The sequence below is a fragment of the Ctenopharyngodon idella genome, chromosome 16 (assembly GCF_019924925.1).
Source record: "Ctenopharyngodon idella isolate HZGC_01 chromosome 16, HZGC01, whole genome shotgun sequence".
NCBI classification, from domain to species: Eukaryota; Metazoa; Chordata; class Actinopteri; order Cypriniformes; family Xenocyprididae; genus Ctenopharyngodon; species Ctenopharyngodon idella.
The window spans coordinates 26,365,967-26,382,327 of NC_067235.1; the positions used below are offsets into that span (position 1 = coordinate 26,365,967).

At 36.0% G+C, this 16,361-nt stretch overlaps 1 protein-coding gene across 1 annotated transcript; it reads right to left on the reverse strand.

Annotated features, from left to right (window-relative positions):
* Positions 1-773: 773 nt before the first annotated feature.
* On the reverse strand, positions 774-11,683 carry gtpbp10 (GTP-binding protein 10 (putative)). Its single transcript, XM_051866273.1, has 10 exons — positions 11,516-11,683; positions 10,084-10,277; positions 6,818-6,909; positions 6,463-6,607; positions 6,079-6,152; positions 5,125-5,177; positions 4,642-4,749; positions 3,931-4,008; positions 3,146-3,269; positions 774-2,721 (listed from the first exon to the last, which is right to left on the reverse strand). Exons 1-10 carry the CDS (start codon positions 11,546-11,548, stop codon positions 2,480-2,482), a joined length of 1,143 nt encoding a protein of 380 aa, XP_051722233.1. The 5' UTR covers positions 11,549-11,683; the 3' UTR covers positions 774-2,479.
* Between the last annotated feature and the right edge of the window lie 4,678 nt (positions 11,684-16,361).

Below are 16,361 nucleotides of genomic sequence, written 5' to 3' on the forward strand. Positions count from 1 at the left end.
TCTCTGATCATCTTGATGTTTTGCTTTTATTTGCTAGTAAGTTAATTATGAGAAATAACTATTATCACAGCCCTGTGTCTGACTACACAAGAGTTCAGTGCCAAAGAACTGCAGATTTCTGGTATGTGATAACTAAATGTGTATTGTTAATGAAAGGAGCTGAACAGATTAAGTTTATATTCATTTATCTACAATCAGTGTTACTCTTTGAGTTAATTGTAATTTATAAATAAGCATTTTATTGTCAAACTCTGTAACAATGTGTGAATCAAACCTCTGTAGTGGTTAAGGTAAATATTTGAGTCTTTTCAATGTGTTTAATCACTGAATGAATACTACTGGCTGTAAAATATTAATCTAACCTTGAAATGTTTGAAACAGTTTTGCAAGAAATTAGTTTAATAAATATGACTAAAATGTTCAAGTGTGTTTGAGAATATGCTTACAAATTTGACAGATGAAAACTGCAAACACTGAAACAGACCACTGTCTGAGTTTATAATGAAAAGGAGCCTATGCACCCTGGTTTGGCCTGCAATTGAAACCACCTGCAAGATTTTAGTGGCATCTAGAGGCATATGGTGGAGTTACCACTTGTCTGCAGGTGAACAGGACATATACATTTATGTTAATAAAAATTTAGTGAGGAAGGTTTTCTGAAAAACAGCACAACAACAAAAACCACTTGAGAACTCAGAGAGAACATTTGCACTTTAAGTGCTCTGTCAAGTGGTGATTTGTTTAACAATGCCATTCCACTGTTACCATAGAAATAATAACAAGGAATTCTATATTTATTGTAACAGTTATAAGAAATGGAAAAATCCCTTTGAACTTATGATTCCAGAATTTCAGCTTGCTGACATACAAAAAAAAACAAAAAAAAAACAGTCAAATCTTTTTCTCTGCTTTGCTGACATTTTTGACCAAACTTTTGATTCATACTTGGATTTTCTTATTCTTTCAATATGAGTCAACATGTGACTTGTTTTTTTTTTTGTTTTGTTTTTTGTGCTTCTCAGTTCATCCTTCCATTCACTCTCACTCTTTGACAATATCTGATGCAGTATGATCTAGTATGAAACAAATCAATGAAGGCATGAGATACCTACATCACAAACAACAGCACGAAAAATCAGCAGATGGCAGTAGAGCTCTGATTCTGTCAAAAATTTCTCCACAAAATGCAAGACCTTGAAAAACAGTGACGTTAACTTGGTAATAAGTAATGGATAAAACTCTGGGTGGTCACTCTCAAAAGAATTAAAGGATTAGTTCACTTTCAAATGAAAATTACCCCAAGCTTTACTCACCCTCAAGCCATGTATTTGACTTTCTTGTTTCTGACAAAGACAATCAGAGAAATATTAATAAATATCCTCACACATCCGAGCTTTACAATGGCAGTAATGCGCTACCAAACGAGTATGAGCTGAAGAAAGTGTCTCCATCCACAACCATCCATCATAAACATGTTCCACGCGGCTCCGGAGGGTTAATAAAGGCCTTCTGAAGCGAAGCGATGCATTTGTGTAGGAAAAATATCCATATTTAACAAGTTATGAAGTAAAATATGTAGCTTCCACCAGACCGCCTTCCGTATTCTTCAAAAAGCTTACGCTGTACGTCCTTCGCCTTCCCTATTCAACTTACGGAACAGATGCGACGGCAGGTCCTTTTTTTTTTTAATATGGTAGGCGGTCTGGCGGAAACTACATATTTTACTTCATAACTTGTTAAATATGGATTTTTTTTTTTTACAAAAATGCTTTGCTTCACTTCAGAAGGACTTTTTTTAACACCCCAGTGTGAAGTACGATTATGATAGATGGATGTGGATGGAGACACTTTCTTCAGCTCATACTCGTTGGTATCGCTCACTGCCATTATAAAGCTTGGATGCGTCAGGATATTTATTAATATTTCTCCAATTGTGTTCATCAGAAAGAAGAAAGTCATTTATACCTAGGATGGCTTGAGGGTGAGTAAAGATTGGGGTCATTTTCATTTGAAAGTGAACTAATCCTTTAAATCAAATTTAGATGATTGTTAAAGTATAGAACAATGTTTTATACTTTATGCCTTTTTATTGTCTTTTTAGTCTTCCTACGTTGTTGGGGGGGAAAAGTTTAAACCAGCCTAAGATAATTTGTTTGGTTTTTATTCTGGTCTCCCAGCCTGTTCAACGGAAAATTTCCAAAAACACCTTTAAAACCAGCAAACCAGACCAGCCTGATCAAACTGGGAGACCAGCTAAAACCAACTTCAAACATTACATGAATGCACAATTACATTAAACTGTAAACACATATAAGGCACAGATACTAGTCTATACAAATTAGACTGATTTGATAAGTGAAAAACATGCCCTTTGTGTTCCTTTTAGCCACACATTGCATATTTCACAGGTCTGCAAATGTTCAACAGTATCCCTGAGGACTGTTTATGGACTGCCATACCCAGACCTGAATATGGGACCTCAGGTTGGTTGAGAACCCCCCCAGCTGGGTATGGATGAAGTAGGAATATCTCTTCTCAACTTGAGTAGCTTCTCACTGCGCTGACCCTCATTTTCTATGGCATCCTGCTCCTCAAGTGATTGACGGATGAGGGACTTGAGCAAGGGCAGTCCAAGGCCAGTCGTGGCAGAGACTGGGACGATATGCGTAAAACGCATTAGTGTTTTAGGGGTGAAGTCCTCAGGAAAGATGTGGCTTGATTCTATGAAAGCAGAGCATCACTCTAAAGTTATTATTTGAGGATAAATGCATGTCATCAAGAACTCTTTAAAGGTCAGGTCAAAGGAACAATCACATTAGGCCTGCATTTCAGCAAAAAGTACTTGTGGCAGAAACTTGAGACTGCCAAAATGGTACATACAAATTACTGACCCCCTCTTCAGGGAAAAATTGCAGTACATATTTTTTTAAAGAATGGTAATTCTCAAGAGTACTTTTTAAACACAATTTCAAGAAAAATAATGCAACCACTTTATTGATAAATGTCATGATATGAAATTTGATACACCCACTATATACCTAAAATAACACAAAACAAAGGCTAAGTCTAAACATAATCTGTGACTAATATGTGTGATGTTTCCTATATAACAAATAGTCCCTAAATAGCTTGTTTGTATACCTACCTTCCTGGTTCTCCAAGTGAGCTTCCAGCTCTCTGAGCCGGCCCTGAGCCTCAGGGAGGTCCATCTTATTTATGACCAGGATGGCTGGCTTGCCTAACAGTTCCTCCTTATACAACTCCAGCTCCTGAATAACAAAGAAAATCATGTGAAAGTTATGCAGCACAATCTTGAAAAAGCAGTATAGAGACTGTAGATAAGCAGTAATGTTTTTATGGGTTCATCTAGGTTACATATATGTGTATGTATGTGTGCGTGCGTACACTTCTGTTCAAATGTTTGGGGTCAGTAAGGTTTATTTATTTATTTGTTTGAAAGGAGTCTGTTATGCTCACCAAGGCTGAATTTATTTGATAAAAAAAATGACTGGAAACAAATACACTAAAACCGTGATATTGTGAAATATTATTACAATTTAACAGTTTTCTATTTTAATATATATTTGATAATGTATTTTATTTCTGTAATGGTAAAGCTAAATTTTCAGCCGCTATTATTTGCTTATTTGGTGCTCAAGAAATATTTTCTTATTATTTTCAATGTTGAAAACAGTTGTGCCTAATCTTTTTGTGGATACATTTGGGATTCTTTCATAATTAGAAAGTTCAAAAGAACAGCATTTATTTGAAATGGAAATCTTTTGTAATATTATAAATGTCTTTATTGTCACTTTTGATCAATTCAATACATTCTTGCTGAATAAAATTATATATTTCTTTAAAAAAATAAATAAAAAAAAAATAAAAAAAATTGACCCCACCCTATTGAACAGTAGTGTATATATTTACCTTGGTTAAAAGCAGTACGGTTTCAAATGCAGACCTAAACGGGGTGTTACTAGCTAGCTGAAACCCACAGACATCGACCTGAAACATCAGAACATGAGATTAATGTACAACTCTCCCAGGCCTTGAAGACCCCCTGTGGTGAAAATCAAGTTTTTAATGTTGTTTATATGTCTTTGTGGTGTTTTTAATATGCTTTAAGACAAACCCTGTGCAAATTCATAAGTCAACACCATTGCTGAGTATTTTCTCCTTAAAACTGCAGTTTACCAAAGACAGTCTCAAAAACGCAATTTGAAATCACCCGTTCTCTACGTCACAGCCAAAGGATAATCATACCAATTCGTTTTGTGTCTGACGTAGAGAGCAATACATAAAATGCATTACCATTCTGATATATCAATGAGCCTGTATAATTTGCTCTTCCACTACTTCTGTGTAGCGCTTACTGCAGAAAAGTTGACCGAGTGGATATTCTGAGCTGGTGTGATTGAGTGGAGGCGGGGACTAATATGCATATTCATGGATCCGCATATACTAAATGAAGCAAGGGTGTAGAGTTACATTCAAGCTATTTTAAGGTATGAAGAAATTATTTTCACAGGGAGAAAAAAAAACATTTAAATACGTCATTTTGGTGGAGTTTTAAGGGATAAAATTACTACAGGGGGACTTTAACATTAGGTTCACAACATAACACACTGAACGCAGTACCACAAACATGAGCTGCTTGGTTCTTTCCACGTGCTTGAGAAACTTGTGTCCCATGCCTTTATTCACGTGAGCACCTTCAATGAGTCCTGGTAAGTCTGCCACTGAAACCTTTGGAGAAAAATAACTTCTGTAACTCATTCTGACATCAGTCTGAAGAAGTGTTTATTATATGACACAACATATAAAATCATATTTGCTAAAGATCTGTTTATCAAAAATGTAACTGTATATTGTAATTTTTGGTTTAAATCTTGGTTTAACTGTATATTGTAATTTTGGTTTAATTCTCTTTACAAGCAATATACAGAATAAATCTAATTAACCTAGTTGTATCCATAAATTAAAAACAAAGACTCCTTCACACAATGTGGTCTTCTGAACAGGCATGCCAGTGTTATAACTACAATAAGTTGTGTGACATGACAACATCCTCCTGAGTGAATGTTATGAGTTCAACACATTTTGAAGAGCCTGTCATCCTACCTGTTTGTGGTCATCATACATGATCTTTCCGATTTCAGGTCTTAAAGTTGTAACTGAGGGGAAAAAACAAGGGATAATTGTAAAAATAGCAATTTTAAATAGATATACAATCAGCAAAAAAAGAATCAACTTTCTCCTGGTGTTTTTCAGTGTCAGTGAAAAGGTGTCTTTAATGTCCCAAGTTATGGTAACTGTGACCTTAATTGTCTACCGCCTGTAAACTGTTGTACTAAATTTTCCATAGATAGCCGATTATTCAGGGTGATATCTGCCAGTACCGATTTCGATAGTTTGGGGGTTATGTCTTTTTTTAAATGAATGATAATTTCATTATAAATAATAATTTATCATTATATGTTTAATTATTATATTTTGAAAGACATGCAAATAAAAACTTTATTCTCTCCATTTTATCAACTTGTTTTAGAGTAACTGGTATCAGTTATAAACAAACACATTACTCAAATTAATATTAACACACATTAACTAAATTCTGAAGATTAAATTAATATTACTTAACTTTCTGAATGTTATTAATTCCTCTAATTACTATTAATATTGAAAATCAAACTGTTTTCTTAGCATTTTCTGTACACAAAGCACAAATTCAGTGCATTTTCCTGCACTCTTTTGATTGACAGGATATATTGGCCCTGACTATCAGCTGTTTTTACACTAAATTTGTTTTTATCTGCTGATACCAATTATTGGCCGATATATATCGGTGCATCTGTATATATAAATATATATTAGAGATGCACCGATATATCAGCCAATATTATACACACATATATATATATATACACACACACACACACACACACACAGACACACAGACAGACAGAGAGACATAGCATGTTAAAGAATTTATATATATATATTCTTTATTTACATGCAATCAAACTTCGCTACGATGTTTAACAAATTTTTTTTATACTGATGTTCAGTACTCACAGGGATAGCTGGCAATCCTTGGTTTAGCATGAGACAAGGCAGTCAGCAAGGAGGATTTGCCTGCATTGGGAAACCTGTCAAAATAATACAAGCCTATCAAACCTTTAAAAAATGTTTGATGTGTGTAAGTGAAATACACAGAAAAAACAGTAAAACAAGGAGGGTCAAAGAATGACACAGCAGTTTTTTTTAACACCATGATAAATAAAGTTTTGAAAAACCAAGCATAGTTTAATTATGCATTATAATTTTTATTTACAATTATCTATACATTATTTTGTGCACTTTTCCTACATCATGATTAGCTCTTTATGTGCTTTACTTTGTAATTTTGACAGCAATACTTCCCACCCCAGTCCACATTCTGTGTAGAGACTCTCTCACCCTACAAGTCCAAGATCTGCGATGAGTTTAAGGTCCAGCCGAATCTGTCTGGTTTGACCTTTACTGGGTAAGAACCCCGAGTGAAGAGAGCCACCATGACCACCTCTAGCCACCAAAAGTCTGTCTCCTTCACAGTTCAACTCCCCTAAAGTGAAAAGAATAAAATGTCCTTAAGAGACACAGAGTACAATATGAAAGGGAACAAACAACACAAATTGGCATTTTATATAAAAGTTCAAATGTGAGAGAAAATGTGTAGAAACACATCAAAAAAAGAAGTGAAGTGATATGACGGATGTGAAAGGAAAAAACACTGGATAATCTATATGTTATAGAGAGGTGTAAATGAAATTACCTAGTATTCTCCCACCGTCCGTTGTTACACTGATCCCAGTAGGTGCAAAGACCTGGGTGTCCTCTCCTTTCGCCCCTCTCAGAGCATGAATACTGACAAACATACCACACAATAGTTCACTTACAGTCTCTATACTACAAAATCAGACATTTTTACATTGTGTTAAATATCAGAGCTATTATGTGTTATTTTTTTTATCAAGGTTATCAAAAAGTAATTATGACAATTTACAGAAAAGCGCATTATTTTTCAATTATTTTTCATGCCCGCATTATAGTGCATGAAAAGTAATTGAAAAATAAGTGTTTATTCACTGACTTGTGCACAATCTGATACATATACTTGCACATTACATACAATGATACATACACCTGCACATTTAAATCTGAAATGATACACATGCAAATCAAAGAAGTTGTTCACAAAATCATCTCCTTCTGGTATGTTCAATGTGCTGATTTTCTGGCTGCATGCAAACAATGAAATTTCTTGCATTTATTATTAAGAATTGAATAATTCAAGATTATTTAATGAATAACAGCAATCTGTTCCTCACATAAAAAAATTGTATGACATTACAGTACATTTAACGGTCTTTTCTTGGCCTTTATGAAGCTTGACATTTGGGTTCGCTATTTTTTTATATGGGAAAAAAAACAAGCTTGGACATTCTGCTAAAGATCTCTTGAAAATTATAGACTATTTTATGGCAACTATTTAAAAGATTGGGAATGCATCATATCCTCTGCAAGGAACTACTAAGCCTTCATAATATCAGAACAATATAGATCTCCTTACATCAAATTTACTAGGATCAATAGGAGTGATCACACAATCAGTTACTGCAAAAATAGGCCCCTGTGACACACATCAATGTCATCTAAATACACTGCTCAAAAAAAATTAAAGGAACACTTTTTAATTAGAGAACAGTATCAAGACAGTTAAACTCCTGGTCAGTTAAGTAGCAGAGGGGGTTGTTAATAAGTTTCAGCTGCTTTGGTGTTAATGAAATTAACAACAGGTGCACTAGATGGGCAACAATGAGACGATCCCCAAAACAGGAATGGTTTTACAGGTGGAAGCCACTGACATTTTTTCCCTACTTATCTTTTCTGACTGTTTTTCACTAGTTTTGCATTTGGCTAGAGTCAGTGTCATTACTGGTAGCATGAGGCGATACCTGGACCCTACAGAGGTTGCACAGGCAGTCCAACTCCTCCACGATGGCACATCAATACGTACCATTGCCAGAAGGTTTGCTGTGTCTCCCAGCACAGTCTCAAGAGGATGGAGGAGATTCCAGGAGACAGGCAGTTACTCTAGGAGAGCTGGACAGGGCCGTAGAAGGTCTTTAACCCATCAGCAGGACCGGTATCTGCTCCTTTGTGCAAGGAGGAACAGGATGAGCATTGCTAGAGCCCTACTAAATGACCTCCAACAGGCCACTGGTGTGAATGTCTCTGACCAAACATTCAGAAACAGACTTCATGAGGGTGGCCTGAGAGCCTGACGTCCTCTAGTGGGCCCTGTGATCACTGCCCGGCACCGTGGAGCTCGATTGCCATTTGCCATTGAACACCAGAATTGGCAGGTCCGCCACTGGCGCCCTGTGCTTTTCACAGATGAGAGCAGGTTCACCCTGAGCACGTGACAGATGTGAAAGTGTCTGGAGAAGACGTGGAGAACGTTATGCTGCCTGTAACATTGTTCAGCATGACCGGTTTGGTGGTGGGTCAGTAATGGTCTGGGGAGGCATATCCATGGAGGGACGCACAGACCTCTACAGGCTAGACAATGGCACCCTGACTGCCATTAGGTATCGGGATGAAATCCTTGGACCCATTGTCAGACCCTACGCTGGTGCAGTGGGTCCTGGGTTCCTCCTGGTGCACGACAATGCCCGGGCACATGTGGCGAGAGTGTGCAGGCAGTTCCTGGAGGATGAAGGAATTGATACTATTGAATGGCCCCCACGTCTGCCTGACCTAAATCCAATACAACAACTCCGGGACATCATGTTTCGGTCCATCCGACGCCGCCAGCACCTCAGACTGTCCAGGAGCTCAGTGATGCACTGGTCCAGATCTGGGAGGGAATACCCCAGGACACCATCCGTCGTCTCATTAGGAGCATGCACCGACGTTGTCAGGCATGCATACAAGCACGTGGGGGCCATACAATTACTGAGTGCCATTATGAGTTCAGCAAAATGGACTAGACTGCTGCATTATTTTTTCACTTTGATTTTCGGGGTGTCTTTGAATTCAGTCCTTTGTAGGTTGATAATTTTCCTTTCCATCAAACAATGTGACATCCTTTCATTCCTAACACATTATCCGTTATAGATATCCTGCATAATATTTTTCCCCATTGAGAAATGATGTTTTCAAAGTGTTCATTTAATTTTTTTGAGCAGTGTACATACAAACATACATTACAATATATATATATATATATATATATATATATATATATACACACAAGAAACATTATTATTATCAATGTTGAAAACAGTTGTGTAGAATTTTTCAGGATTATTTGATGAATAGAACATTCAAAAGAACAGCATTTATCTGAAATAGAAAGCTTTTGTAACTATCACTACCATTCAAAAGTTTGGGGTCAATAAAAGGTTTTTTTTTTTTTTGGAAAGAAATTAAAGAAATTATTACTTTTATTCAGCAAGGATGGATTAATCGATCACAAGTGACAGTATAGACATTTATAATGTTGCAAAAGCTTTCTATTTCAGATAAATGCTGTTCTTTTAAACGTTCTATTCATCAAATAATCCTGAAAAAAAATAGCACACAACTGTTTTCAACACTAATAATAATAATAAGAAGAAGAAGAAGAAGAAGAAGAAGAAATGTTTCTTGAGCAGCAAATCAGCATATTAGAATGATTTCTGAAGGATCATGTGACACTGAAGACTGGAGTAATGATGCTGGAAATTAAGCTTTGCCAACACAGAAATAAATTGCATTTTAAAATATATTCAAATAAAAAACAGTTATTTTAAATTTTGAAAATATTTCACAATATTACTGTTTTTGCTGCAGTTTGGATCAAATAAATAAAGCCTTGGTGAGCAGAAGAGAATTTATGTATTAAAAACACAATAATATATTAAAAATGCAAAAATACTATTATATTATGCCTTTAATATAGAAGAAATTCTTATTATTGCCTTTCAGAGGTATTACTGACAATTCCCATTTCTTTCACCCATTATACTCTTTATAAGAAAAAAAATTACCCACCTGCTGTTTGAACCAACACCTGCAGTGAATCGTTTGTTAGGGTGTTTGTCCTTGATTTGCTTCAATGTAGTGCCTTTTTTGGCCACCACCCACACATCTCCACCATTTCCCCCATGTCCCCCTAAACGAGGCAAACCCATTCCTCCGCTCCCACCCCTCACATACAGCCGTATATTATCCACAAAGTTGCCATACTGAAATAAAAGAAACACAGAGTTAGTAGGTTAAGTTCGTGAAACTGTTGGTATTTCACTTTCGAATGCATGGAAATTTTCAAGTATAAAAACATTTTACATTTCTCTGGTGTTGAGAGTACAATCTTTCTGCAGAGACTGCTGTGCCACTATTTGAATAAGTAGGCCTACTACTTTGACTATTATGGTATCAATAATTTCAGATTTACTTGTCTTTGCACCTTCAATATGGATACTAAATAAATACTAAAAAGTTTGGCACTTAAATAATATGCATAATATGCATACCAATTCTTTAAATTTACTTCGAAGAGGTGATGAATGGACTTAAACATGGACATGGACTTAAAAAAAAAAAACACATTTCAATAATTTTGTTGAAAAATGAATGCATAAATTTGTCATATAAGAAAGACAGAGAAAATGTGCAGTGTTGTGGGTCCCCAGGACAAGAATTGAAAACTATTCCAAAACAGTTTTAAGTCATATTTTGCTTTTGTGGTTTAGATAAAATCATGCATTTCACATACCTCACATAAGTATTTTATGTTGATAGTGTTTGTTTGTTTATTAAGAATGTTTTAATAAACCCAACCTAAATGAACCTTTAAAAGCATTAGAGCAAAGCACTCAATGATGTCCCTTTGAAGTGATCCTGAGTGAGAGGGAAATTCCATTTAATAAACAGGCTACATCTTGCGTCCTGGAGGAGCTAAGACTCAAGAATTCGACAAACACCTCGTCAACATTACACACTTTGCAGCATACTCAGTTTCATTAATTTAAGTGTGTCTGGGCCATCTGGGGTCTTGACAAACGTCAAGATTACAGCAGAAACACATCAGGAAAATTACCTACAGGCTATTTATTCATGTCATCATACAGGTGCTAACCCATAGTGAGATATAAAACGCATTTAGCATTAATCATCAATTTATGGAATAGTCATATAGCCCATTTTGAAAAAGACAAAATAAGGAATTCTTAAATCAGAACTATGGATTATGCTGATTACTTGGAATAGACGTGTGTCAGCTTGATTTCTACTAATCATTTCCCCAAAAGATGACAATCCGAATATGCTAAACACGCTAGTGTGTATCATCATGTTTGTAACAGTAAAAGCCACACAGTAATTTGTTACACGATCTGTTAATGACACAGAAACTAAGCATGTGAAGGTCGGGCTACCAATGACTACCTAAACGTCATTCTCTAAACTCGCCAACGTTACTAACCTTGCGGAAGCAAGCTCTGCTTGCCCAGACCATCCCGAAATAACTCCTCAAGTCAGAGACTGTAGCTAGTAAACTGGCACACAATCTATCTGTCTTAAGTTACAGCGTTACTAATTCTGCATTGCTGAAGTGAAAGACCAAACACGTGTGTGCTTCCGGAAACATGGCAATGTGTGCAGTGATTGGCTGCAAGTGCTGTCCATTATACATGTTTCCGCCTTTGCCAGTCAGCATAAGAACGTCGTAATTTTCAATAATCGTAATAATAACCGTATGATCTCTCTAAGGGAGCTTGTCTTATGCCAGTTTTGTTGTATGACACAGTGGGTATATATACTAGTTTTAGGCAATGACTCTCCTTGTCATGAAATATAATCAGAAATAATCAGAATCAGAAATAATAAAGTAGGCCTATTTGTATTTTTAAAGCAAGTTATACTAAACGCTAATGGCAGGAAGTAGCCTAAGACGTTAACAGCAGACGCTGTTTGCCCTTGAGATAACTTTTGTAAGTTTCGGGCGGTACGTCGAAAGAACTTAATAAAACATAGTAACTAGAATTGAATACCAGGGGGGAAAAAATAACGCTAAGTCGCCAAATTACATTTCATGTTGCGCCAGATCGACGAATTAACAAATTGTGCCTCAAAAGAAACGTTACATTTAATAATTTAGCTTAGCTAAATAGATTAGCAAGTAAAGATGCTGCATTAAATAAAATCAAATAGGCTACAGAAGAAGAAAAAATGAGGTTTTCTCCAGCTGGCAAAAAAAAAGAATAGTAGGCTAATCATGAGGTCTAAGTAGTCTACTTGTGTTCTTTAGATTGTAATTTAATTATGTTCTTCACGTCAAGTGGTTTTTAAAGTAAGTGGAATGGGCTAGTCAAACAGTATGACGCTTGAAACGTGGGCGCGCAGAGCTTTAAAAGTCTCCATAAGTCGTAAAACACTCGATCAAAGCCAATTATTCGCCTCGTTGGTATGACAGGAAACGGGTCTGCAGAAAAATCGCAGAAAAGAAACGACTGAACTAAACATTGTAAGTAAATCATTTTGAGCAGCCTAATGTTTTAATAGCCTACTTCACTTCCTAGGAGAAAAATGACTTTTTGTTGCTTTACTAAAATGTTAATATTGTTTTACGTGGCATTACGTGTTTATGGTTAGCATATAAACCGCAACAGGTTTCAAGTCATAAAAGATTTCACTGTTAATTCCATAGGTTCCAATGGAACGATTAATTGGATTCATTAACGCCCAGTGGTGGCGCTTTCTGTCAGTGAGTCTGCTGATGCTCGCCACCGCATCATCGTTCTCCGTACCCAATCTCGAGATGCTGAATACTGAGAGGGCAGGAGGCGGCAAGACTCCCGGTCACCTGGGCGAGATAAACCGTGAATGCTGGGACGCATCGTCACTAGCGGTAATACAAGAGCGTAAATTACCCGTTGCCGATACGGTTGCTGGTCTCTGGGACTTCATGACACACTTGAGCGGGTCTAATCAACCCAAACATCAAGGCATGTTCATGGAGCTTGCGCAGGTCTTTTGGGAGCGGTATGTGGACTGTGTGCTCGCACGCGCGCACGGACTGGGCAGAAGGGCCAGTGCTTCTAGGCAAGAGATCATCAAAGTGCTAACTTATCATTCAAAAGGAATGCAAATCTAGTCACTTTGTGTTTAAATTCTCATGTCTGTCAAAATGTAGAGATAGAATGTATTTAATTTTGTGACTCTCGTCTATCAAACGTAAGCTAAATTAGCTTGTAGAAATAAATGTCGCTCATTCTAGTGCGGTGTCATTATGTCATAATACGTGCAAACCCACTATGTATTAAAACAATAATATTTTTAAGAACGTGTTGTCTACTCTATACCTATCCATGTACAAGATGTCAACCACCTTAGAAATGTAATTATTAGTTACATTTACAAATGAGAGTTGGCTACATACATAGTATAATAGTCATTGAAAAGGCTACTGTTACATTTTACATAGCCTACATGCAGTGCAAAAGAATAGGACTAATTTATTATGTGATATGGGAGCTGTATAATAATAGCCCTATTGATTTTTAAGCACACACAACCTATTCGTTTGGATGTCTACAGTAAACTTTACACAGCTACCTGAGGCAACAGCAAAATGTCCCTTGAGTTCAGTTAGTCATCAGTAACACTATCACTCTGGCAGATCCCATGCAGTGCCACAACAGTCTCAGACAATAAACACAATCAATCACAATACCACAAATCAACATCCAATTAAGGTACCAGCTGCTCAATTGCAGTCAACATTTGTTAAAGTAAACAGTATCCTACCTAATTTAATACAAAGCTCTGAAAGGGGGTAAGGAAAGGGCAGGTGTATCATCATGTAGCCTATTGTGTTAAACTTACATTTTCTCTGAGAATGATTTACTTTAATTAATATTTACCAATTTATCATTCTGTGCAGAAGGTTACTTCATGTAGTAAATTTGTTACTTTTGTCTATGATGAAAGACTGACATGATGAAAGATGATGTTTGCCTTTGTAGACCATGTAAAAGCTGATTGCATGTTTGAAGTTGATAGAAAAGTGAGAAGGTCGTGTTCTTTCCTGCTTATACTGATTCATGTTTAGTAGGCTATCATTATGTGCAGTATACAGGTTTCAGACAGAGTTTTTATAGACCTATTAAAAAAAACATTTTCATTACAATAGTTATCACTATTAAAAAAGGTTCAAACATTCACTGATGCGCCAGAAGGAAACACGACGCATTAAGAACTGGGGGTGAAAACTTTTAAACAGGATGAATTTTTCTTATTTTGTTAAAATATCTTTTTTTTATTATTATTTAGTAGGCTACTGCCCTTCAGAAGCAACAGAAGATACTTGCATGTTTCCCGGAAGACAAATTAAATACAATTTACCTTGATCTTTTAATTCAAAAAGTTTTCACGCCCTGGCACTTAATGCATCGTGTTTCCTTCTGGAGCATCAGTGAATGTTTGAACCTTTTTTAATAGTTGTGTTTGAGTCGCTCAATTGTCCTCAGAGTGAAAAGACGGATCTCAAAATCATACAGTCACTGCTGGAAAGGGCTCAAATATGCAAAAAATGCAGGAAAACTGAAGAATCTGCAGGACCTGGAGGATTTTTCTGAAGAACAGAGCTCAGTTTAATTGTTCAGGACAAACAAGGGGCTCATGAACAACCATCACAAAACAAAAAAAACAGTCGTAGATCATCCAGGTAACCACACACAGTATTAAGAACCAATGGTTCATAAACCTTTGAACGGGGTCATATTAATAAATTCAGCTATTTTTTTGTCTTGTGTTAAACCAAAATTTATTCAGACACCTTGAACATTTCATTCATTAATACAGTTTATTCACTACAGTTTAAATAAATGGTAATAAAATATGACAAGATCTCAGAGTTAAATTGTGTCAGAAAAAATTAATCTTAATTATGTCAGATGACACTTAAAAGGGTTAGTTCACCCAAAAATGAAAATTATGTCATTTTTTACTTACTCTCATGTTGTTCCACACCCGTAAGACCTTCGTTCATCTTCGGAACACAAATTAAGATATTTTTGATGAAATCCGATGGCTCAGTGAGGCCTCTATTGCCAGCATTGTCACCGAACCTCTCAAGATCCAGAAAGGTACTCAAAACATATTTAAAACAGTTTATGTGAGTACAGTAGTTCTACCTTAATGTTATGAAGTGACAAAAATACTTTTTGTGCACCAAAAAAACAAAATAATGACTTTTCAACAATATCTAGTGATGGCCAATTTCAAAACACTGCTTCGAATCTTTATGAATCTTTCGATTCGAATCAGTTGTTCGAATCGGTGTTCGGTTCGATGAACGAAGGTCTTACGGGTGTAGAACGACATGATTTCATGGGTGAACTAACCCTTTAAGCAAAACATGGTCAGGCCAAAGTGTCTGAATAATTTTTGGTTCCAATTTTTTTTATCAACTTTACTGGTAGTCCACTGTATGAAGAATTTTGGGGTATAATGTCACAGTTTACTTTATTTTGCTATCCTCTCTTACATAAATGAACTATAGTGTCCTGCACCCACTAGTAAAAATATATCAAAAATATCACAAAATGTCTGAATAATTTTTGGTTTGACTGAATATGTAAACATCTTTTATGAAAAATATATTACTCAGGACAGTAATAAATAAAAAATAATATGCATTTTGTATGATTTCTTTTATTTTGTTAATCACATTTTCACATATTCTGCAAGTGGTTCCCATACTTTTTCTTGCAGCTGTATAGAACCACTCTACATCTTCCAGAATGCAGAGGAGGTGGTGTTTGAACAGTTAATGTTGGATTGATGAATATAGTCTCTCTCTCTCTCTCTATATATATATTCATTCAAAATATTAATAAAAACTAAAATAGTAGGCTGTATCAATGATAGGCTATGTCCTATGGTCCTATGTCTGTTAAACCTATGAAAAATAAACTAATAAAGTAAAATAAGAAATAGATGACTAATAGATTTTTTCTGGTTCCCTTAATAAAAAAGGCAACAAAATAGGCCTAATGTGTGCAGTTTTTTACAGTGACATGGATGATGACACTCGCCTACTTAGTGAGTCTGTTTATGATATTAATGACATGATATCCAGTCTAATATGGGGAGGAACGTCGTTTTGGTTGATGTTCACTAAAGGGTTGAGTCTTAGGGCTGAGAGGTTAGATAACATAGGCTACTGTAAATTAGTTTAGGAAACACTGTAGCCTATTACATGAACTACACCATCAGAGTTCGTGCAGTGGACGCTTCTGACCATCCACCTGTCCTGTTCATCTCTT